We start from the raw sequence: 25,705 nt of genomic DNA, 5'->3' as shown, positions 1-25,705 counted from the left end.
GATTCATAAAGATTAATTAGGCTCCTGAAGATGCTGCTAGATCTCAGCAACTTTAATTTCCCTAGAAGATAGCCCACCAGTCTAGTTTTTCACGGGGACCTCGTCAACTTCTCGGCTGCTCATCTGCTAGATAGTGATAGTTACTCCTGAGGAATGCATGGAAAGTTCTGAGCCCACCCAGAATCTCATTCTCCGCTCCATTCCCTGGAGAGTGACACAAAGAATTGTGTCTTTCAGAATCTCTTCTTCCCCCTCTCCCCCCAACCCCCACTCCCCCAACCCCGACCCCCCTAACCCCCGCGTCACCCCCTCCAAATCATTACCAGCTGTGGGAAGTTGCCTTCCAAAAAATGGTGACAGAGTAGATCTTCCAATATAGTCACGTGCAGAGGTCCTTCCAAGCCCTGTAGCGATTCTTACACTCGAACCCACCACCTAGAATGTGCTCATGGCTCCCAGTGGACAATGAAATTCTACTTCTATAGTTGTATTTGTGCCAGACTCTTGGTGAAGTGAGCACCATTTCTTCTCCAGAGCTGCATGTCTTCAGGGCCGCTCAACTCCTTATTCAAAGTGAGCACAGAATTTATGAGATTACGTTGATAACAAAGCCACCAGTGAGGCTTATTTTCAATCTCGGCCTGGCTGCAAACTTCCTGGAATGGGAAGTTTTGCCTGATTACCAGAAATACTGGCTAAATCATTTATTAAGAGTAAGAAGCCAAAACAACCAAAACTGAATTTAAAGCCACTTTTATAAAAAAAAAATACTAATTCTTTATGTTACTTATATCAAGAAGTTGAAATTTTCAACTAAAAAATTCCTTTAGTCTCATTGCCTGAACCTGTCACACATTTTTTAAATTTAATTTTATTGTACAGAGGCTGCACAGGGGTGACAGTTACATGAGTAAGGCAATGAGGACATTTCTTGACGAGCATTGTTACCCCTTCCCACTATCACATTGTGACTGTGAGAAGAACATAGTATTGACTGCTCTGTTAGACGTTCTGTGTCTGTACTAGAGGGAGGAAATTGATTCTTCTTGTCCTGTAGAATGTTCACTCAATAGCTGGATAAATACCTCAATACAAAAATAACATGTGCATATATTGATAACACCCAACTTTTCAAAAGACAGAATTGATGTGAAAGGAATTAGTCCCCCAAACTTCTAATTGTGTCAGCATAGGTAACCTCATATATCAGAACACATCGAGAGAATTTAATAATAATAACAATAACAATAATACCACCTTCAGGCAATTTCAATTGGAAATCACATGACTTCTTATAAAGATGTCAGAATAAAACAGAAGGAAGCTCAATTTTCTGGTGTTCAATTCTTGTTAAGAAAAGTTCAATGAAACTTCCTGTTTCCTTTGGGTCCTAGGAGAAAATAAGCTGGTAGGAGACCTTCTGGTTCTGGGAGGAGCCACACTGTATGGCATCTCTAACGTCTGGGAAGAATACATCATCCGGACCCTGAGCCGAGTGGAGTTCCTAGGAATGATTGGTCTCTTTGGTGCATTTTTCAGTGGAATTCAATTGTAAGTAAAAATAACAATAATTTCAAAGAATGGGATAAATGGATGTTATTGTCATAATTTTTTTGTCCTTGGAGAATAGAAATTAAGGCAGAAAAGCAATCACCAACCTCCCACACAGCAGTCTTATAAAAATGTGCAAATTTCATAAAAAATTAAGTAAATCTCTTCCACACTAAACATGTTTATAACAAATTATCATAAGACAGTTAATGGACCTTGAAGATAATTTTCAAGAAAATGTTAGAAATGTATCTATTCTCCTAAACTAGTGAATGGGTTATTATTATTAGGAGAAGTAAAAAAAATATTATAGCTTGATGTACTGAAAAAGACACATTCTGTTTACTAGTGACAACTCCTAAGAAACTTACACCTTGTAATTTCCCTTTTACAAGTTTGCTCTTTTCTTGAAAGAAAGACTAATCACATATACATATTGAGTGTTTCTTGTGCTCATTTGTGTCTGTGATGGTCTGTTATTGGTAACTGAGCTCTTTGGAGGACACTGCTGCTGGAGTAAAGGTTTGTATGGCAAATAAGGCACATCAAGGGAACACTGGGGCCAAAACAATGTTGGTAGAGAGGTGCCTGCCTGACTCCTAGTCTTCCAGTGTTCTCTGAAAGTTCACTGGTCTAACAGTGTTCACTGAGCCATGGTCTTCAAAGTCAAGTCCTTAGGCCAGGAGTAATGTCATCACCAGAGAACCTATCAGAGTTGCACATCCAGGAACTAAACCAGATCTTCTGAGAAAGAATCTTTGGGAATAAGGCCCAGAAGATGATGTTTTCAGATGACCTTTAAAACTTGGAGCACCACTGCTATAGAGAAGCTTCAATTGCAAAATTGCTCACTCAGAAAATTAATGAATGCCGTGAGCACTGAAACATTCTGAGCCTTTTTGCTTCTTAGAAAGCAACTGACGGAGAGAGAATATATGTGCTAGCTGTTTGGACAAGAAGGACAGTGGAGATTAGCACTTCTCCAAGCCCTCTAGCAGAGGTTCACTGCTGCTGGCCACACACCCAGCAAGATTTTCCAGGGATAACCAGCATGTAGGCTTCCTCTTGTGTGGCTCCACAGTTATATTTTAAATTGAATTGGTTGTTTTAACGATTGTATAAATATGGTAAGTAGGTAGCATATGCTTTTTTGTTGTTGTTGTGTGGTAACTTAAGACTTACTCATGAAAAATTCTGTTTAATGCAAATATAATACAAACCATATGTGTAATTTAAAAAGTAAAAAAAAAAAATCAGGTTAAAAAAAAGCAAGTAGTGCTCATTCTTCTCTTACTCATGGGCTCCACTTTGTTTGAATTCACAGGGCCATTATGGAGCACAAGGAGCTGTTAAAGGTGCCCTGGGACTGGCAAATAGGTAAGGGCTTTTTGCTTGCCTAAGATGCAGTCTTCAATAAACTAGAGAAATGTTTGTTAAATGAACAATGGAAGAAGGGGTACCATTGATCAAGACAAACTGTACCCACAGACTGACGTGTTGAATTGCAACCCCTCTGTACAACTATTTTAAGATAAGATTGAAAAAATAAAAATGACAAAGTCTTTTTTTTTTTTAAGTGATGTGAGTTAGGGTCAGGTAAAGATTCAGAATGGCAGGGGAGAAAAGATGATAAATCTCCTTGCCAGGGGACGGATTCCTGAGCACTGTGAGGAGCCTTCTTGTGACTTGTTTGTCCCTTGAACTTCTCTGTGTTATCACTGTCAAGTGCCAGTAGGTTAGGCACCAAAGTGTGTTACTAGGTTAAAGACCAACCAGAAAGAAAAATACCCCAAGGTAGCGGTGACACAGAAATGACAGCAAGTTGCTCTAGCCAGGAAATACAAAACGAGCGTGATCTTTAAAAAGGGGCATTTTAGTGAAGGGGAAAAAACTGAATTTAACAACAGCAACAACAAAGGCAGGAAAGGAAACAATGTAATGGGCATTCTGAGCCTATCAACAGCTTTAGAGAAGAGAATGAAGACAGTGATTTGTACTAAAGAAACGGCTAACTGATTTCCAAGTGCATTTAGAAAATGCCAGGCTGTTTTGTGTGACTTAATAGTCATCCAGGGTGTCTTAGATTCTAAACCACTTTCCTCTGGGGGGGGGGGGGGGGAAATAGGACAAGGATTTGAGATTCTAGGTGTTGCTCTAATGATAGATTACACAGCCACTTAGCTCCCTCCGGCGGTCCATCCAGAGGCACGTGGGCAGTGAGCACAGAGCTGGGCGTAAGCCACCCAAAGAGATGCTTGGCAAGTGTGTCCTGAATAAATTCAAATGGAAGGGGAAAATACAGGTGCCTGGCTGCCGAAGCTGGCTGCTTTGTTCCAAATTACCTAGCTGTGATGCATCCAACAGCTTCAGTCACATTCTGTCCACGAAGGAAACCAACAGTGACATAAGCTTGCCTTTATCCAAGTTACTTCCTACCAGCCTCCGAACAAGCCACTTATTACTGACATAACTCCCTCCACAGCCCCCTGGGCTATGGAAAGGACTCTGTGATGTCAAGCGCTCACCAGCCCTTGCGTCTGTCTTAGAGCCCTCTATTTGGTATTTCTCAAGTGTGGGTACAGAATGTTATAACCAAATAAAAGTCAATAGAAAGGAGACAAAGAAGGGGTGATGGGGGAAGGGGGATGAAGGGAAGGAAAGGGAGAAGAGGGGAGGGAGGGAGACCAGCTGCAGGGTTCAGGGTGTTCTTCTGGGACTCTCAAAGCCAAGACTTGCAACTATTATTTACAAATACTGCCTTTTGGTACTTCATACACAGTGGTCTGTGAGTGTAAAGTAATTTGATGTTGATGGTAATGGCAGCAATCAAAAAGAACTTGTCCTCTAATTATATGGATGTCCTGGGCACATGCACTGATATTCCGTTAAAATTCAGTGTTAGTTAAATGTGTCATCAAAAGACAGTTCTATCCTGAGCTCCCGCATTGCTATTAAAACGTCAGTTCCCTGTAGTTCAAGATGATGAAGACAGTGTAAAGGGGACACATTACAGAGCCATCTATTTAATTCCTGATGGGAAATGAAGCAAAAATGGCCTAGAAGGAGAATCACATATCCGTCAGTTTCTTTCTGAAACACTTGTCGATCTGGGTTTGAGGATTTTGTATCAGGGCCACCTTTGGTCTCTTTAACTCTCCCTTGACCAATGAGGTGATCCAGATGTTTAGCTCAGTGCTAGGCATGTGGCATTTGAGGAATCTGTGTTTAGTAAATGAGAAGTGAACAAATGATAGTGAGGAAGTTGGGCATGTGCTGCCTTTACTCTTTAAAAAAGAAAAATACAGGCCAGAGAGAAGTGGGTAGAATGAACAGCAGGAGACGGTGGGTGGCCATTGTGCTCTCCTCTGGGAAGGTAGGAGATGGCAGTGAAGCCACTGAAATTCTCAGGCCAAAAAGGCACGGAGAGCTAGGCACCAGTGGCTCACACCTGGAATCTTAACTACTCAGGAGGCTGAGATCTGAGGATCACAGTTCAAAGCCAGCCTGGGCAGGAATGTCTGTGAGACTCTTATTTCCAATAAACTCCTCAGAAAAAAGCCAGAAGTGGAGCTGTGGCTCAAGAGATAAAGCACAAACCTTGAGCATAAAGAAGCTCAGGAACAGCACTTGAGCCCTGAGTTCAAGCCTCAGGATTGGCGGGGGAAAAAAAAGACGTCATGGAGACATCATTGGAGGTCAGACTCTCTCACCTTCCACAAACTCCTTGGAAAGTCACTTAAGAGTAACCCAAGAAAATAGAATCCAAGATTTCCTATGCTCTGTCATGAGTTGTTCTCTCCCTCCTCATTTTACAACACTACTCCACCCCATGCAGTCTCTCAGACAGGTCTGCTTCTATGCCATCACTTTAACCATGCCAGAGAGGGGAGGAGGAACATCATTGGATCCCAAAGAAATGAAGTAAAATACAGGCAGCATACGCAAATATACAAATACGTGCTATATCCATGTATCATAATACAGCTCATACATAATGAGATATTCGTTAAAGTTAGGACACTTCCTTTAAGGCCTACTCCCTGTTTTCCACTGTCAGGGGGCAGGGTCTCTGCCAATGGCTGAATCTGGTGTGATTCTACCTCTGCAGGGTATCTCTATCTTCTGACAGCTGGTAACATGGCCTCTTGCCTGCATTTCTCTAGCTCTTGAGGCGTGAGTGACTTCTCCTGCTGTCCCACTCTCTGCTTGCCTCCTCATCCCTGATCCCTTACCACCCACTCAAATACCCTCATAGCTTATGCTGCATTCAGGCTTCTCTGTTGAATATGGTGTAGACGGTGTTTCTTGATACAGTCAGTACCATATTCATATACCCTATTCATATGGTATATACTGTGTTTCTTGTCTCCAAGCCTATCTCCATATCTGTTTAGGCAGATAATTTAAAGGATAATCATAGTAATAACATACAGTATACTTAATGCCGGCCCCCATGTACTGTAGAGGATATGAGTGTATATACAGTGCATGTCTTATAGAAAGTGCTCAGTCTGTTTCAGTGGGTAGTATCATTTTCAATCTCTTCAGTGCATCAGGATACGAGTGGTCAAATTGTATTCTTAGTGAGACAGCAAGCAGTTTAAATGAGAAATGGTTATATACATAACTATATCTATAAATAGTTATAGCAGCCATTATTTAGTTGCCAGCCAAAAAGAGATTCAATTGTTTGACCCATGGAAACCCAACTTGGGCAAGTTGTGTCTTCAGATGCATTACTAACATCCATCATCTACCAGTGGCCATCCAAGAAAAGCTAATCAGCAAAGTGAGGCGGTCCTGCCTTCTGACTGTTCATTTAATCGTGTGGCTGTATTTTACCTACAAAACATCAAAATGGTAGATAATCTATCAGTCAGCCATTATGGTATATGTGTTTCACTTTCTCCCTGTATGTTATGTTTACTGTTCTATCAAGTACGTTTAGAATGTTTAAGCTGCAGGTATTCTGAGTTCGCCTGACGTGTGTGATAAGTCTGCCGTGTACCTGCTTTCCTCTTCTCCTTGCCTCACCAAGTGTGTTTGTAAAGCCACACCTCTTCTCTAAGCCCACCCATGACATATCCAGCTCCCTAATGGACAGATTCTCATGCATGCACTTGTGCGTTTGAAACTAACACAGAACATTTACGTCCCTATGAACACCAAGTGCTCTTTATCTTCATAAATGGCATCGTGCTTCCTTCAGTTTTCATGTTAGCCATAACCATGGCAACCTTAATACCCTCTCTTTCTTTCACTGCCCACCTCCAGCCCATCCTCAGGGCTTGCTGAGTCTTCAGAGACCCACCTCCTTTCTTCTCCCTTGCCCTTCCGAGCAAGCACCAGTGAGCCATTAGCCTCTTGCCCAAATGAGGACGCTCACTTCTCACTCATCTCCTCCCTCCCTCCTTCACAGAGTAGCCAATGTCAAATGTTTATCCTGTCACAGGTATTGGGGACGAGGAGACTGAGGCAGGAGGAATGAATTGTCTGGGCTATATAACAAGACCATAGGATCTCAAGAAATAAAAAAAAATTAAAGGAGATTTGATTTTGTCAGACATTTGCTACAAACTACTCAACAGCTTCCTATTGTGACTAGATATGATACAAATTTCTTCCAGAGCACAAGGGCTGACTATAACCTACCTCCTTCCTGATTTTTCTACTTTACTTCTGGCTAGTGACCCTTTGATCATTCTGAGCCTTGAAGGTCCTAGAATGTGTCACATCATTCTCAGAAATTTTTCATATGCTTATCTTTTGCCTAAAATACTCATTCCCTACCTCCTCCAATATCCTGTTAGTCCTTCCTATTCAAGGTAAATACAGTCTCCACAAAGCAGCCATAAGTGTCCATTTTACTAAAGCAAGCAAGCCTCCTGACACTCTCTGTAAGAACCCTGTTCTTCTTGCATAGTACCAACAGCAACTCAAAGTTCGTCATCTCCTCTGCATTTCATTGTATTCCTAGTGCATGGCGCAGGGCCAAGTGCATGGTAGAACTCAGAATAATGGATGAATAAGGGAGTAAATATAAAACATCAGAGCCATGTGTGGTATGCCAAATAACATGAATATGGTGGAGAGGTAGGATTCTGGAAGTTTCTAACCCAGTCATGGTATGATCCAAATCAATGAGGCTTTTAAAAAAGAAGACAGAAGGAAGGTAGGAGGGGAGGGAGAGCAAGCTGTCCTGATTATATCCAAATTTGATCATTTTAGTGAATTAATTTAAATACGAATCTTGTTCCTAATCTATTAACCACAGATTTCTTTAAGGAACATTGAATTAATTTTTATATCTTTCATGTAATAGTCATACATCATCTAGTATTCATGGCATTTTTAGTAACTTGATTAAAAGGAAAATGAATTATAAGTAGGATGAAATTCAACTTCAGGGGAAGTTGACTACTTTTAGGAAATTACAACTTCTGATGGAGAATCAGAATCACCTGATAGTAGTGACAAAACATACACACAAGGTCTCTACTTGACTGAAATAGGAAATGGGGGAATCCCGCTCCTCTTAGCATGGAGGGCAGGTCCGCCACGCTAGAGGGGGCTATTGTACTGTTTGTTCATTTAATGATCAAAAGAATTTTTACAGATGTCTGATGTGTCTTTTCTTAAACTTGGAACCAAAACTTATATAGAACAAGGAACTGTGCCCTTAAATACTTTGCATGGGGACATGCCGAATTTTTTTCTGGAAAAATCGCTCATTTTTATACAGAGGCTGAATACCCAGCCCCTGCCAAATTCCTCTCACATTCGCAGGATTCAGATCAATCATCCACAGCCCACACTAGGCACATTGAATCGAAGAGTCCTTTGGAAAGGTTGCTTTTATTGCACTGTAATCCCCAAAAAATAATTATCTGAAGTATGCCTTATCATCTTTCTAGGTAAAGAAATGAAGCATTTCTTTTCTGAATTTGCATTGTATCATCATCTGTAAAGATAGAACCTAGAATGAGCAGTGAACTCCTGCTTGGGACTATGAAAACTGCATGAGTATTAACTACTGTGTAGGTTTTGAGAGAGAGGAAGAGAGGAGGGTTTGAGGATATATTTTCAAAGTATCTCACAACCTATGAGAATCCATAGAAAAGCTGAGGTGAGGGTAAGGCTCCCTATTTGGGGGGCACAACTGAACAGAATCCCAAACTTTTGAAAAAATTGACAAGACTTTCTGGGTTTAGAGGGATGATCTGCCAAAGACACCACCATCCTCTGCAATCTTTTTTGTTCCCCTGGTCTTGGGACTCAAACTCAGCCTGGGCACTGTCCCAGTGCTCCTTTTGCTCAAGGCTAGCACTCTACCACTTGAGCCACAGCTCCACTTCAGGGTTTTCCTGTGATTAATTGGAGGTAAGAATCTCATGGACTTTTTTGTCCTGGTTGGTTTCAAATTACAATCTTCAGATCTCAGCCTCCTGATTAGCTAGGATTACAGGACTGAACCACCAGCGCCAGCCTCTCTTGCAGTCTTCTAACTCCAGATCTCTCTGGACATATAATCTCATCCATTTCAAAACTATGTAATTGTTCGTTGTTGTGAACCATACATAATACCGAGAAGTTTTGTCTTTATTTTGCAAATTAAAAATGGGTACAATTTCCTAAACACATGGACAACAAAAGTTAGTTACAGTACAGATGGGAATAGAATTCAGAAGCTTCTGGATATCACCATTAGCTAAGACTCTTCTTCCTGGAAGAATCAGAATGTCAGGGGTATACTGAGCAGTGCATTTTCCACACATAGAAAAAGGTATGTTGACTATTCATTTTATTTTAGCTGTGGATTGGTTAATGATAACTATGATAAATATGGCAAAAGTAAAACTATCTTGTGTAAATCATAGATGGTGTGTCCATTCCCCTTTGTCCTTGTCCTGTGGTGGCTGGATCTGCTTGGAGTAGGCCTTGATGTTGCTTTCTCTTTCCCCCTAGGACTGCTCTACGTTGGCTTTAGTGCCTGCATGTTTGGTCTCTACAGCTTTATGCCCATCGTCATAAAGAAAACCAGCGCCACCTCCGTCAATCTCTCTCTGCTCACAGCAGACCTGTACAGCCTGTTCTGTGGACTGTTTCTCTTCCACTACAAGGTAAGTTGAGTCAGTGTCACTTTGTGAGCAATAAATGGGAATGTTCCCAAGGTTAGGATGCCCTGATTTTGCCCACAGAAGCTCTGATAACTGAAAACTGAATTCTTATACATAGGCAGTTAGAAGTGCTGCCAATATTTTGGTTTCATAAGGCAGAATGGGTTTGGTTTGGTTTGGGTGTTTTGTTTTGTTTTTGCTACATACATATTCTGTTGCAATTAGAAAGATAAATTTTCTTGGGTTTTGTTCCAACACAGCCAAGTGCTTTTGTTTGTTGCTACAATTAGTTCCTATTGGCTTTTTAAAAATTAAACTTTAGAACCTGATTTATCTGATTATAATCTGATTATAATCATATGATATATAACATGATTATAATCACATTATAGAGGAATCTGATTGACTAATCTTTTAAGTTAAAGATTCAGGAAAATCAAAACATTAAAAAAAACCTATCCGAGTAAAAAAATTTAAATTTTAAAGTAATTGTAAATTTTCATGCATTCTTAAGAAATAATATAGATAGGTCCTGTTTACACTTTATCTAGTAGCTCTTATTGGCAGTGTCTTGCAAAACCTTGTCCAATGTTAGGATATATTGATACAGTCAACATCTGAAACATTTGACCACCACAAGGATTGCTGGGTAATATAGTCCTAGTATGTTTAGTCTTAGAAGAAACAGCCACATGAGACTTATTACAAAGAAACACAAAGTCACCATGAGAATGTCATAAAATATAGACAAATACTCTTGCACATTGGCACCATTTTATGTATCTATATTTTTAAGGACACATACATTATATAGTTCATAACTTTTTTTTTGGTCAGTCATGAGGCTTGAACTTAGGGCCTGGCACTGTCTCTGAGCTCAAGGCTAACACTCATGGACTTTCCTGCCTGGGCACAATTCTCAGATCTCAGCCTCCTGATTAGCTAGGATTACAGCATTACAAGCATAATCCACCAGCATCCAGTGTTCATAACTTTTAATAAAAACTTAATAACATTGTGTATAGTTTTGTTACATTGTATTTTAACTTAATATATATGTTTTCCTTGTCATTTAATATCTCTGTATAATATTAATTCTAGTTAGTGCTTCTCCTGTCTAGCCATACATCACAGTCACCTAGAAAGAACATGAAACATAGTTATGTCTACATACTGTCCCAGAGAGTCTGATCCTGATTAATTACGAGTGGGACCTTTGAAAAGCTAGGCATATGACTCATTTTGTATTGTAATATGAAGTCAAAGTTGAGAATCACTGATCACTAATGGTTGTATAGTATTCTATGGAATAGTTATGCTCTGTTTAACCCAGAATTTCTCTACCATTGTACTATTACTACCATTTTGAACCATGTGTTATAGGATGCTTAGCATTAACTGTTAACTCATCACATCAGATATCAGTAGCATCCTGTCAATCAAAATGTGCCCACATGTTGCTAAGTACTGAGAACTATTGAGGTTTTTTGGTGGTGGTGGTGTTTTTTGTTTGTTTGTTTGTTTGTCTGTTTTTTGTCGGTCATGGGGCTTGAACTCTGGGCTTGGGTACTGTTCCTGCTCTCTTCAGCTCAAGGCAAGCGCTCTACCACTTGAGCCACAGTGCCACTTCTGGTTTTCTAGTGGTTTATTGGAGATAAGAGTCTCATGGACTTTCCTGCCCTGGCTGGCTTTGAACCATGATCCTCAGCTCTCAGCCTCTTGAGTAGCTAGGATTTACAGGCGTGAGCCACCGACACCCAGCAACTATTGACTTTTAATAGTCTCAAATTAAACTCTAGAGATGGTATCTGAATGATGTCATCTTTTTATTGTCAGGGGGGTATTAGCTTACACTAAATGTTTGCTCTTATCTCTTGTTTCACTATATTTTTTACTTAAATATCCCATGTAATTTGTTGTATATTTCTCTTTTGAAACAAAAAAACTTCCAAAAAATAACAAGAATCTTATTTAAAATCAGTTTAGAATCCCTTGTGTGTACTTAATATAGCAACCAAAGTTAGGAGTCAACAGAACATTCTGTTCTCCTTTCCTGTCACTGCTGATGTATTTACATTGGCACTACATGGCTTAGCTCTTGAATAAATATCCTCTGTATTGTTTCCTAATTGCTTTGTGAATAAGAGTGCTTTACATAAGCAAAGAAATAAGCAAAACACTTACTTTAAATCCAAAAGAGAAAACTTTAAAAAGTACCCGTTGCCTTATACAACTTCTAAGATACTCACACAGCCAGTTCTTAACTTTTCAGTCAAATAGTCACTGTTTGGAAAAATGCAGGGGTTTTCCTCAGTTTTCTCGTTTGCCTGTCCCTGAAATGGGCCATGGGATCCACAGATGGAGGGCCAGAGCTGGAGGAAGGCAGGCTCCAGGCATGCCAACAAAGCAGCCAAATGGATAGCTCAGAACACTGATTTTTAGATAGCTTTGTGAGAGAGATATTAGAAGTTGTTTATACTTTTATATATCTTCCTTGGGAAAAAAATGTTGCAGTCCCTTTCACATTTTTAACTGAATTATTTACTATTGAGTTCTAATAACTCTTTACATATTATGGATCTATCACTCTTGATGTGTGACTTGTAAATATTGTTCCCTCTCTCTGGTTGCCTTGCTTCCTTGTTAATGTCCATTGAATCACAAAAGATTTTAATTTTGATGAAGCCAAGTTTATCTATTGGTAGATAAATGTCCATAAAGAGGTACCATATAAATGTCTATAAACAGGGACCCACATTGGCAAGGATGCTTTGGATTGTCTAAGCGGATAAAAGTCACAACCATAAAAAAAAAAAAAAAAGATGATTCAATTCATTTGAATCATCCTTAACTCTAGAAAAAGATCATTCACAAAGGCTGCATGTGGGAATCGCCTGAAGTCACCAAACACTGATGGTGGGTCCCATACTTACTATCCAGTGCCTCAAAGCTTTGCAGGGTTAAGCCCCAGTTTCCAATGACTGTATGTGTCTGCAAGCCAGTGGCACTAGGACCCAGGGGTGAAGATGGAAATATAATGTGAAGATGCCTCAGGCATCCGTGCTGGGATCAAATCAGTGACCTCAGAGACCTCATTTGATTTCACTACAGCCTGCAGTTATAGTCTATTCTTTCACTTAATTATCATGTCTTTATACCACCCTCTGATCCGGCTATAAATATCTTTAAGTTGAGAGGTGAGGGCTACTTTTTCCACAGATGTTGCTTACCCAGGCAAACTAAATAACTAACAAGCCTCTTCGGCCCAGCATTGATTATTTGTTCTTCCTCACTTTAACACTCCTGGAAAAAAAATCCATTCCTGCTCCCTCCAACAATCCACAGCAAGCAGCCTTTCTGTCTTAGTGCTGACTGGGTAGAAAGCCCCTCATCCTGGGAAGCAAGTGTCCTGATTCTAAATTAGAATATCCGAATTGTGCACTGTTCTTGCCGTCTCTAATTTTTATGACTTTTGAAACCGTGGTTATAATATATTCCTGTTCTTTATTACCTGGCAACATTATTGAATCCAGAACAGTAAATCTATAGCAGTTCATGAAAAGAACAGGAAAAGAGCTTTCCTGGGCCCCAGAGACTCCTAAAAGAGACTCAGGAAAAGATTGACAGAGATGCTTTGCAACCCACTGATTTCCTGGTTTCACAAGGTCACAGCCCTGATCTGGTACAGACTCTGTGTATTCGATGAATAGGACACTTTAAATAAATATTTTTAATTGTTTTTGTAAAGGTGATTTAGAGAGAGGTTATAGTTACATAAGCCAGGTAATGAGTACATTTCTTTTCAACCCATGTCACTTTTTGGAAATGATATTAGCTTCTTCTTGCTGTAAAAATGTAGTTCTTTATCATGAATTTATAGTTCTACTGTCCTGAAAGTCAGAAGTGTCACTGAACTAAAAAAAGTCAAGTTTTTTGGCAGTGCTATGCTGTATGCTGCTTCCGAAAGGTCTGAGAAAGAATTCATTTCCTTTTACCCCTTCCACCTTCTAAAGGCTTCCTGCTTTCCTTGGCCTGTGGCTCCATCCTCCATCTTCAAAGCCAATAGTATGGAAGGATAAAATCTGACTTTTGCTATTCCTGCTTCACTCTTGTAGATCTGGTGGTGACATGAAGCTCACCCAGATAACCAAGGGTTAATCTCCTCATCTCAAAATCCTTAATTTAATGTCAGCTGCCCAAGTCCTTCTTACCATATACATGCAACCAGAAGCTGAAGGGGTTCAAAGGTCAACATCTTCTGGCAGGGGTGGAGGTTGTAACCATTATTCTACCTACTACACGGGAACTATCTAATAGTGCATTGGCTTTGAGTTGGGTCTGCTCAAACACGAGGATGCTGTGTTCAGAAGCCCAGTCTGGACAATGGAGACACATGCTCCACCTGTAGACATACTGTGCACATTTTGTCGGATTTACCTGCCTATTTCAAAGGAATTCTGGCTTCATGCTAATGTGTGATTATGACAAAGTAAGCACTAGGTCATATAGGGAGAATATGCAGGGATAGAGAGGCTCCTTATTGTCTAACGAATAGAGTATGAATTGAACAGTAGGGTGGTAAGAGGAATATAAACTTCAGTCAGGGGAGCCCAGAGTTAAGGTGTAGTTTGTAATTACCCTTAAATGTCTAAGACCAGTTATATATGCTCTCCAAACTTCAAAATTATGAGATTTACCTTATGCAGATATACCTTATTGAAATTAGATAATGATACTGTTTATCAAATACCAACAGTGAAGCATTTCTTTGATTAAACCTGACTCAGGATTAGTGATCACTGTCTCATCCACTGGGGGCTATTCACTTTAAGATTTTTATAACTCAAGGTAGTGCTTCACAATTTTGTATGAGTTCTTGCTAACTTATTCCTAATATAGAAGGCTAAATCTGTGGTCTGGCACATAAAAATTGTAGAAAGTACTGTATCAGTCCTTTTAAACTGAGTTCTTTGATTCTCCCATTTCTTGCCATAGAATTTTTTAGGGGATAATAAAAAATACAAAACATTTAAGTTACTAAAAGAAAACACCAATCAGTTCTTTCAAGATATGTCATCATGTACTAAACATTCTTCAACAAAATAGCAGTCATCAGTGAAGTTCAGGATATTCCTGTGTGAATGACATTTTCTACTTTGCACATCTGCCATTACCCTTCCAAAGCTTAATATTGCCACAGGATTTTGTAATAGTGAAAGTTGAAAGGAATTTCATGAGAACATATTATCTTTATAGTTTTCCTAAAGTAAACTTGAAAATTAGAGAAAAATGAACCCTGTTCAACTCTTCTCCTAGTTCTTTTCAAACACTCTACCTAGGCCATTAGCTTTTATGATTCTCCAAGCTAAACAGCCTGAAGCCAGGTGACTGTATTTGAAGAGCAGTCTCGAAGGAAAAAAAGTTTCATAAAACTTTTATTCTTATGTCATGATAATGTGTTTACTGTCCAAATTTTTACTAGCAAAACAGATAGAGAACTTAATTATTTTTCCCAAGGCCAAAGTGCAGTGGCTTAAGCCTGTAATCCCAGCAACTTGGGAAGAGTAGATGGGAGAATCACAGTTCAAGATCAGCCAAGGGAAAAAGTTAGAAAGACTCAAACTCAGAAAACAGACCAAGCACGATTACATGAGCCTATAATTCCAGTTATGTGGGAAGTAAATAGAATGGTTGCTGTCTAATGCCAGTCCCAAGCAAAAGTACAAGAGCTTCTAAAAATAACTAAAATAACTAAAGCTCAAAAGGCTGATAGTGTGGGTCAAGTTGTAGAACACTAAAAGGCCTTGGATTCAAACCCCAGTACTACTCACATACACACCAAAAATAAACCAAAACAATGTTCAAAAAAAAGCTACTCTAGCTCTCCTGGATAATGTAATTAGTGTGGATTTTATGGATTCCATCTGTGTGTTTTCATTAGAAAACACTGCATGTTTTATTTTAATTTGATTTTTATTGAAAAGGTGATGAACAGGGGGATGACAATTACATAAGTAAGGTAATGAGTACATTTGTTTTATAAGCATTGTTACCTCATCCCTCTGCATGTTTTAGTTCATCCTTCTGCTCGACAGTTTTTATTTTTTAATCATTGCTGTGAGTTATAAAACAATCAGAAAAGTCTTAACATCGACCTCCTATGCTAACACTCCAGGATATGTCCTCCAGACCAGATGAGAGCTTCGTGGCCCACCTGACCCTCCCCATCTGCCACCAACATTACACCCCACACACGCCACTTCCTCTTTCTGTCTTGTTATTGTAAGTGATTTGGCAGGCAAAGTTTAATAACTCTGGACAAGGAATCATTGTGATAATAGATGACTACACATTAAATTTCATTTGTTGACCATCATCCAGCAAATATTTATTTGTTCTATGTCTCCTAGGTGCTGGCCACTATTTTGGGCAAGTTACCTTTTTCATGTATAAAGATGACACTAAAAAATAAATAAAAATAAATCACCAGGCAGATGAATGCAAAAGATGAGATTCTAAGCCCCTGAACCTTGACCAGACCAGCCATGTGAAATATCTTTAACATCTGAGTGCCCATGCCAAAGAGCTCTCAGGGATGAAAAGCTTTCACTAAGAGTGGAATCTTTCATTAAGGCCTCGATCAACATCTTGAGCCAAGCTACCCTGTTGATCCTCTGTGCAGTGAGCAATTTCAGTAATGTAACTACACTTGAAAAGCCAGGGCAGGCAGCCCAAACCTGTGACAGCTGATAAGCATTAAAGTAATACCCCTCAGCATATTTATAAAAACATCCTAATAAGCAGCCTGCTGCTATATTTTCTTTTTGTAAGACTGTCATCTTAAAAGTCTGTGAATTTTAAACTCCAAGTGCCCAAATGTAATTGTCAATGGAAATCTTAAAATTAATACTTAGCTTTCAATAGCTGTCTGCAACGCTTGCAAAAGTGTCTCTAATGAGCAGAGAATTGGGGAAAGTGGCATCACTGAAGCCCAAAGGGGTTTCCCATAAAATACTAATATGGAAGAGCAATGAATGCTTGAACCTGCCTTTTCCTTATGCAGTAACTCAGTGCGGACAGTTCTGAGGTGTGGTGGTGTTGAGTGAGTTGGGGTGGGCTAGGGCATCCTATATTGGGACAAGGCTGCTTCCATTGCCATTCCGGGAACCAAGTCCCTTCCAGCTATGGCTCTATCATCCTATCGGTCAAGGAAGAAAAAAATGACTGCTAAGCCAAACCAGAATTTGTGTTAAGAGTTCTGCTGAAACACAGTTACACCCGTCTCTTCACACATTATCCATGGTGGCTGCTTTTTCTGCTACTATAGCTACATTAAGTAGCCTAAAATACTTAATATCTAGTTCTTTAATAAAAAGTTTGCCAACACGTGGGCTGCTAGGCTGTTGGAACCCTCAGCAAGACTGAGATAATATGGAGACGATTATGGCAATGTCTATCACAAACTGTCTCTAACCTTCTCCTCATTTTATTGGCCAAAATTTAGTCACATGGCTATAGCTAATTGCAAGGGAGACTGGGAAATGTAGTCATTTGTTCAAGAAGAAAAGGAAATAGGTTTAATGAACAAATAGCCACTCTCTACCACACTAAAAGAAGTTGGGGGTAAATTGTGAAGTAGAATTACAATTCAACTCCGAATTACACAAGTCCAGGTTCCTTTCACCCAAATCGACTCATAAATTCCACATAGCAAAAGATCTGTCTTGAATTCACAACACCAAGACAAGGTATAGGGGGGAAATGAGGCTGGAGGTACTACAGAAGTTTCTAATGAAGAAGCCTGCGGTTGTATTGAATATACCTAGGCATTTCCCAGGAGAATGCAGGAGTTGTGTTTATCACCAAAGTACATGGTCTGGTTCCTGCCTGCATGGTCAGACACCTCATTTTGTTAGCAGACCTGTCTGGATTCATCTCCCATGGAATAGAATATTAGTGAGCCAAGCTCAAAGAAATTTGAGTATCTTTATGCAAAGATAAAGAGCAAAGATTGGCTCAAACATTACAAGTAATGCCACTTCATTAGGTATCTCTAGGGATCTCCAGAAAAGGAGGTTTTGTTCCAACACTATATTTAAATTTTTAAGAGTTTTGATCTACCATCTTCTGTTGATGATTAATATTGTCCTTCCTTCATTTCCTGACCCTCATTGTATTATTTCTATATTGTCAATTATTTTAAGCCACTTTTTATACTACATTTACTATTCTCAGCCACTGAAATGCAGAAGACTCCTGTCTTCTGAATTCCTTATTTTGATTTGCTGATTCATTGGATAGATTTCATCACTCCTGGTAGGATCAGGACTCAGGGTTATATGTATAGATATACAAGCTGAATACAGTAAAAGTGACCCACTTAGAGGGAATATTTTTCCTGTAATGGAAAAGCAAGACATACCTTCTTGTCTTGAAGAAGGGGAAGCTATATATTCACACTCACTATAGAGAATCTGTGATTGCTTCCTTAACAACATGTTTGGTTTAGCCTCCAAAGATTAACATTCCTATATTCAAAGTTTGCAATTTCTTTTTCTCTGAATTTCAGGACTTTTAAATTTTATACTTTTGCTCTTAGAACCGAGCACATTACCCAAGCCTTAACCAATCTTTTGAGTGACTAAATTTTATCATTAGGGAATAAATGTAAATTTTGTTACCAGCTTCGTGCCCTGTTTCATTCCTTCTGGATGTTTGAAGAATTGGGCGTTTGTATAAGCAAGAATTTCTCTAGGGAATCTCAGTAGTTAAGAATTTTATTGCTTCTTCCTTTGTATTCTCACCACTCCTATTCTGGTGAGAGAACATTCTGTAGAAGTGAGTCCGAAGCTCTGAGCAGATAGGTCCTTAGATGGCTCCTTGTCTGCTATATCCCTGGGGCCTGGCACAGAGCTTGACATAGTAGATGTCCAGCAATTACCAAATCAAAGGTCGTTTTCATAAGGAACATTGCAGTTTTCTAGACTGAACATACCTGCAAAACATTTCACCAGTGTATTTCTTTATGTCTCAAGTTGATGAAACCAGCAGGAAAGCAAAAAATTTAGATCTTACAATGGCAAACTTCCTTTTCTAACTGCGATGATGGATTGTATATGGAACCTTTAAGGGAAAGTGGATGTTAGAAAATCCAGTTTGATGCTCCAGTAACTGTAGGCAGTGTCTGGACTTGTGAAAGGGATATTTATTTTAAAAAAAATCAAACCTAATATTCAAATTTATTGTTCATAAATCATCCCTCAGTAAAATTGTTAAATGAGTCATTATCATATTCTGTGTTTGTGTATATATACCCATATATGTCTATATAAACCAGGGGTCAGCAAAGCTTTCCTCTAAAGATTAGATTATAAATGTTTTAGGCTTTTCGGTCTCTAAAATATTTTTACAATGAATCAGCAGTGCCATAGGCACTGGCAACCAGGCAGTTGCCAGATTTGATAGTTTACTGACTCCTTAACTAGGAAAAAGTTAAGGAACTTTAGCTCTAAAAGCCCAAGACTCTAGCTATAGTCCTTGGATCTTTTCCTTAGTCTTCAGCACTAAGACATAATCCTGGACAGTAAAACACAATGCAAAGTGTGTCATTAATAAAGTTGCTAAAAGATAGGGCTGGAGGAATGACTCAAGTGGTAGAGCGCTTGCCTAGAAAGTGCTAAGCCCTGAATCCAAACACCAGTACCACCAAAAAATCTGTTTTGTGGGAAACAGTTGTGGTGGTGCACAGCTGTGATCCCCGTTGGGGTAGAAGGATTGTAATCAGAGGCCATTCCTGGACAAAACCCAAACTCTGTCTGAAAAATAACTAAAAGCAAAAAGGGCTAGAGATCTGGCTCAAATAGTAGGGCTCCTGCGAGAATGAGGTCCTAAGGTCAAACTCAGTACTGTCAAAGAAATAACATAAAACTGCTAAAAGATGAAAGCCAAAACCACAATGTTACAAAGGGTTTTGTGCTTTAAATGTGTACATATAATTTCAGAGCTAATTGTAATTATTGCTACTTTATTTTGGAATGAACAGTACCTTCTCTGTGCTTGGGCTGTATCTATCAGTTTCCTTGTAAGGATTTCAGTGGCCTGCACACTAGCAGTGAGATGGTTTTAGTCTAATGGTTTGTTTTATGTAAGGGATATGAGTAAGAACCAATGAAAACCAGTAACTCTGAACTAACATGTGAGAGGAGAGGCATATTAAAACCATATCTTACACTGAACAATAAGCTATTTGGGAAGCAAAGGAGTTATAGAGGGCATCCTAAACTCATAGAGTGCAATATCAGGCAGTGATGATAATCACATTCTCAAATGGACTTTTCCAGAGAAAAGAAACCATTAGACGCACAGGCAAATTCGATGGTAAGGAAGACCTTTTCCAAATTACAAGGCTGTTTTTAACTTGGTGATACCTTGCCACTCCACTCCCTTCTTCCTCGAAAACATACAGAGAAACAGATAGTTGATGTACGTATTCATGGATGACAAACTTAGGGGCAACATCCAGATTTTGAGGGGAAAATGTGCTTGTAAAATAGTAGCAGAACCAAAGTTCACTTTTTAAATTGTAAGACACAGATAAGTACAAAGGTGAATTTAAAAGGGGAGAAGACAAGCAGAGTTACTGAGTGTCTCACATTTTTATAGTATTTCAGGGATTGTAAGTGTCCTATAATACTATGGAATTTAATAATAATGGCTTTATAAGATTTTGTTGGAATAGCCAACAATTCTGGGCCCAGTGCTGGTACTTTTCATGATATTTTGAATTTTTAAAGTGAATGTTGAAGGGCTATTTAGAACCTGTCAGCTATTTATCAAGAACCAAACTGCTAATTTAGAAAAAAAAAAGATCTATTAAAATCATAACATGATTTCTTCTTTGACAGCTGCCACATGATAATATTCTTTACAGATAAATTACTCATCCATTAATTTCATTTTTCTGTTTCCTGCTACCATCAGGTACATAAAAGGAAGGAAATATGAATTCCAATACGGTTAGAGGAAGCTCATCCTTCATTTTGTCAAGGATTTCCCCTCTCACTCAGCTGTGATCATTTTTCTTGATGATTTCTGATGATTTCTAATTTCTATGAATTGAGAAAGAATAGCTTCCAAGTTCAATAATCCATTAAGGTTGTACCATTACATGTTGAAAGAGAGTTGGGTTTTTCCTCCATGAAGAAGAAACAAGGATTGCCCTTAGGAACATAGGTATATAAAATGGAAGAAGCAAAAATAATTACTGGCCAGGCATGGTGGCTCATGCCTATAACCCTAACTTCTCAGGAGTCTGAGATCTGAGGATCACAGTTCAAGGATAGCCCCAGGCAAGAAAATCCAGGAGACTCTTATTTCCAATTAACTACCAAAAAACTGGAAATGAAGCTATGGCTAAAGTGGTAGAGTGCTAACCTTGAGAAAAAAAAGCTCAGGGACAGTTTCTAGGCCCTGAGTTCAAGCCCCAGGGCCATACACACACACACTCTCTCTCTCTTTCTCTCACTTACTTCATAGTACATTTAACCAAGCCAGGAGAAGAGTGGGGCAATTTAAGTTGGATCTCTGATGGACTGATTGTTTTAAAAATGGAATGAGATAATATGAACATATTTTGGAAGAGATTGACTGTAGCTTTGATTTCTAAGTAAGGTTTTCCTATGTAATTTAGTAATATTATTTGTTGTTCTGCCCTGAATGCCATTCTTTGCTTAAAACACTTCTTGGCCTACAATGTATGGAATAGGAGAATTTTATGGAATAAATAACTGTAGGAACCTAACCTAGAACAACACATAGCTGATACTCGTACTATAGAGACTAAAATCACTGCTGATGAAAGAGATTATATATAAAATAGCATAACAAGGATTCCTATACCTTATTGGTTGGACTTCCATAACTGACAATGGGTTTTATTTCTCTCTTCTTCATGTCTCAAATGTCATTACCTTCCTCCAGGTTTTCTTCCACTGCTATCATCGTACTCCAAACCAGCACTGCTCACTTAGGCCATTGCGGTAGTCTCTTGGTCTTCTATTTCTTCCTTTCTACAGTTGATCTTTCATCAGCAGCCAAGTGATTTTTAAAATCCTTTTCTGAATACCCTGGGATACCTCTTTCTCGTTGCATTTTGAATGAAATGTGCTCACCCCACTGACTTCCCAACACTGTGGTTCTCTCTGGCACCAACAACCACTATATCCTCTACTTAGAAAAGGTGGGAATAATAATTTCCTCGTAAGCTAATAAGTTAAATAATGTGGCCAGCACCTGTGACTCACACCTGCAATCCTAACTACTCAGGAGGCTGTGTTATGAGAATTTTGATTCAAAGACAACCCAGGCACAAAAGTCCCTGAGACCCTTATCACCAGTTAATCACAAAAAGCTGGAAATGGAGGTGTGGCTCCAGTGGTAGAGTGCCAGCCTTGAGCAAAATTGCTAAGGGACAGCACCCAGGCTCTAAGTGTAAGATCTAGTACTAGCATGAACAAAAAGAAGTTGTATGATGAAAATTCCATCCAACTATGAAGGAGAGTCACTATTAAGCCTTAGACATCAGTGATATTAGCTGTCCTTGGGCTCTTGAACTAGCCAGGCTCTGGTTGTCTCAGGCCTTTTGCTCTTTTTTCTAAATACAATTTTTTTATTTTGAGGACTTAATTTCTTTGGGGGGGGAGGGGAAGCGTCTCCCTGCAATGCCCAGTCTGGCCTTGAACTCAAGGCTTTCCCAACTCAGCCTTTTGAGGGCTGAGATCACAGGATTCGGCTACCAAACCCAGTTCTGTTTTTTTAATTAAGATTAAATTGAGCCACGTACCTGCTTTCCCAAACTAATGCAGGTTGAAACAGAAGGATGGCCAATTTCAAGGCAGCCCAGTACCACATAGATAGACCCTGTCTCAAAAATTGAAAAGAATTCAATGAATAATATTTAAAATGTCAAAAGTGTGGCTAAGCCAGGCACTGTTGGCTCATGCCTGTCATCCTAGCTATTCAAAGGCTGACATCTGAGGATTGAAGCTAGCCCAGGGCCTTTATTCTTGATGTATCTCAGCCGGGATGCTCTTTTGCCACAGTCTCCCATGGCCGACCATGTCTCAGAGAAGACTTCCCTTGTCTAGATAAGCAGCTTTTACTCAATTTTTTTTCACATTAGCCTGTCACGTGTTACCTTGACAGAATTCCCAAAGACTATATCATTGATTAGTTACTTAGACTTTATTGTTAATCTGTTTCTTACAACATACTGTAAACTAGAGTTCTGTTCACTTTATCACCACATCCCCAGCACATGGCACATTGTAGAAACTCAATAGTATTTACTAAATGAATGGGTGGACAAACGCTACTCCATCTTTTGAGGACAGCATGCTTCCCTTTGGAGCTACACCTTTTGCCAGTGGATCACCAGACTGCCTAGAAGAGCAGCATTTCCATTTCTGTCTCCTGACTCCACCATAATGACACAGGTGGTTCATTTTATCACTTGTACAAACTAAGTATCCTTCACTGGTTTTAACATTTGATATCCAAAATGACCGCAGCTCAGTGTGCAGCTTTTTGTTTTGCTGAGGGAAATAGAGGCGTTGTCCTGAAAGACTCCAAAGGGAGTGAAGGCCACTGCTCCGTGTGCCCCCTACACACATGCAATCCCTTCTTATTGTCACTATGCAGTGACAGTAAGAATAATGTACCACAAGGGAACATAAATGAGACACTGAGTATCCTTGGTTGTAACAGCCTATAATGAGACACTCCCACAAAGTAAGCCCTTCTGATCTACTTTTGGCTTGCTTATTATCATCTTTTTTTCTTACTGTACTATATGAAATAGAAATACGCATGAATGAGGGATTTTAACCAATTCATTAAACCAAGTGAAAATATCTGCTTGTCAAATAAGAGACAATGGCAAAAATCCATTTTTAGCTATCTATTGCTCCATTCATGTGTGAAATCACCCACACGGGAAGATATTTGCATATAAAAGAACCTTTATTGGCCTTAGATGGGATTGGCTCGGCAGATTATAATGCCAAAACGAACTGGTTTTGCAAACCAAACAGAAGGCTCCTAAACAACACTGGGGTTATGCTCAGGGTAGAGGCTTGTCCTGGGAGACAGTATGGATAGAGCGTGTGTCATGCCCACATGCACTATTTTTCATGGAATTACTTAGAAGAAAGGAAGAGATAGAAAGAAAAAAAGAGGGAAAGGAAAGGAAGGAAGAAAGGGAGGGAGGGAGGGAGGGAGGGAGGGAGGGAGGGAGGGAGGGAAGGCAAAAAAAGAAAGGAGAAATAAGGAGTAGGACAATAATTGGGGAGTTGGAAGGTATTTGAAAAGCTTGACTTCCCCTCTGCAAGTAATTTATTTCCAATGTCCATACCCCACAAGTCAAACTTCTTTATATTTTTAATGCACTTAATATAAATGCTCTTGTTAGTTTATAGTGTGGAGCTAAAGTTAGGCAGTCCAGCATGACACTGTTTGTGTTGGTGTTTCTGTGGAGCCAGCTCTGTCTAGCTTCCTTGGCTGAACAGCAATTGGCACTGACCCAGAGGCAGTAGGATCGGACCCAGGCAGAATCTTTTGTCCCAAGATCCTAACTAGGCCACAGTTTGCACTATGCTTAGCGCTAATGCACAGCCTCTCATGGCTCTGCACTCAGCAATTGCACTTCAGGACTCAAGACGTGATCCACAGCTCTCTGAGGAGCACAGAGCTGCTGAGAGATGGATTGTCATTGTTGAATCATCATCTCCATCCTACCCCAGGACACACACAGACTGGCTACATCCCTTCCAAGGCTTGTCGAAGGATCATGTGAGAACTCAATAGACCACGAGCTCCCCTTTGAGTTATTCCTCCCTAGAGCAGTGTGCACACCTAAGTAATGCGCTACTCTTTTCATTGGCATTTTATTTTGTCACAGATGGGCCTTTACTTGAGTACACAAGATCTTCACACTAGTAATCTGCCTCCATTTTAAGGAGAATTGGGCTTATTTATGTTTTCTTTTTAAAAAAATCTGTAAGCCACTACTAGATGTTCCGGTAAACTCATATTTTTTTTGTTATTGTTGTTGTTTAATATATGTTCATTTTATATCACATAGTAGGCCAAACAAGTGATTCTTTGCTTTATATTGCAAAGAATATTCAGGACATTTTGAATTAAAAAGGCTACTTTTATGCCAGCCATAATTGATTATTATAATTACAAGGTCAATTTCTTTTTATGGAAATTCTCTCCAGCATCTCTTGAACCTATAGTTTCCAGTCTGTGTTGCATAACCTTGAAAATGACCTGTCACAACCATGGGTAAGTCTCCTTACCCATGCATTGATTTCTGAAGCACTCAGTGAGTGTGTAGATTCCCAGACTTCACCCTCACAGATGTTTTCTGCCAGGGTTAAAAATGAGAAGATTCGATTATATTGGGTTCTTCTTAGAAACTGAGTAATAACTAGACAGGAAATTTTTATCATGGCCACATTTCCATTAAGTACATAAGATACTTCAGCATCAAAAGCCATGTCTAAGAGCTCATAGAAATATACTTGATTATATTTCTGTGCAGCCTCCTTATGCAGTTCCAGGAAGCATTTCAACTTGTTACCATCCTCGTGTTTCCAAATGGAAACAGCAGGCTCAGATCAAATGGAGCCACCAAAGGAAAATGTGTCTTTTGAACTTCGACAATAGCATCATCCTTGAACTATGATGTGGGATAGTTGGTATTTCCTTACTGCGCTCATCAGGAGAGAACCTGGTTGTAGGGGAGAAGAGGAGGCTGTAAAGTATTACCCTTCCCTGATCTGCGGTACATGAAAAGCCAACAAAGGTAATGTTCAGTGAGGCTTCTTTCAGAAAAAAGTGTGAGCTAGGGTTGTAGCTCAGTGGTAAAGAGCTTGCTTAGCACGCAAAAGGCCCTAGGTATTTCCAGTCACACACACACACACACACACACACACACACACACACACACACACACACACACACACACACACACA

The 25,705-nt window shown here is 39.5% G+C and overlaps 1 protein-coding gene across 1 annotated transcript in view; it reads left to right on the top strand.

Annotated features, from left to right (window-relative positions):
* Slc35f1 (solute carrier family 35, member F1) overlaps window positions 1-25,705 on the top strand; it is a 141,470-nt gene that overhangs the window by 109,197 nt on the left and 6,568 nt on the right. Inside the window, exons 4-6 of the mRNA XM_013032814.1 lie at window positions 1,395-1,551; window positions 2,876-2,928; window positions 9,517-9,671. Of these exons, the coding sequence (XP_012888268.1) occupies window positions 1,395-1,551; window positions 2,876-2,928; window positions 9,517-9,671 (365 nt within the window). The remainder of the gene's footprint in view (window positions 1-1,394; window positions 1,552-2,875; window positions 2,929-9,516; window positions 9,672-25,705) is intronic.

This window comes from Dipodomys ordii, unplaced genomic scaffold (assembly GCF_000151885.1).
Source record: "Dipodomys ordii isolate 6190 unplaced genomic scaffold, Dord_2.0 Scaffold157, whole genome shotgun sequence".
Taxonomy (NCBI): domain Eukaryota; kingdom Metazoa; phylum Chordata; class Mammalia; order Rodentia; family Heteromyidae; genus Dipodomys; species Dipodomys ordii.
This window is presented reverse-complemented; position numbering and strand designations above follow the sequence as displayed.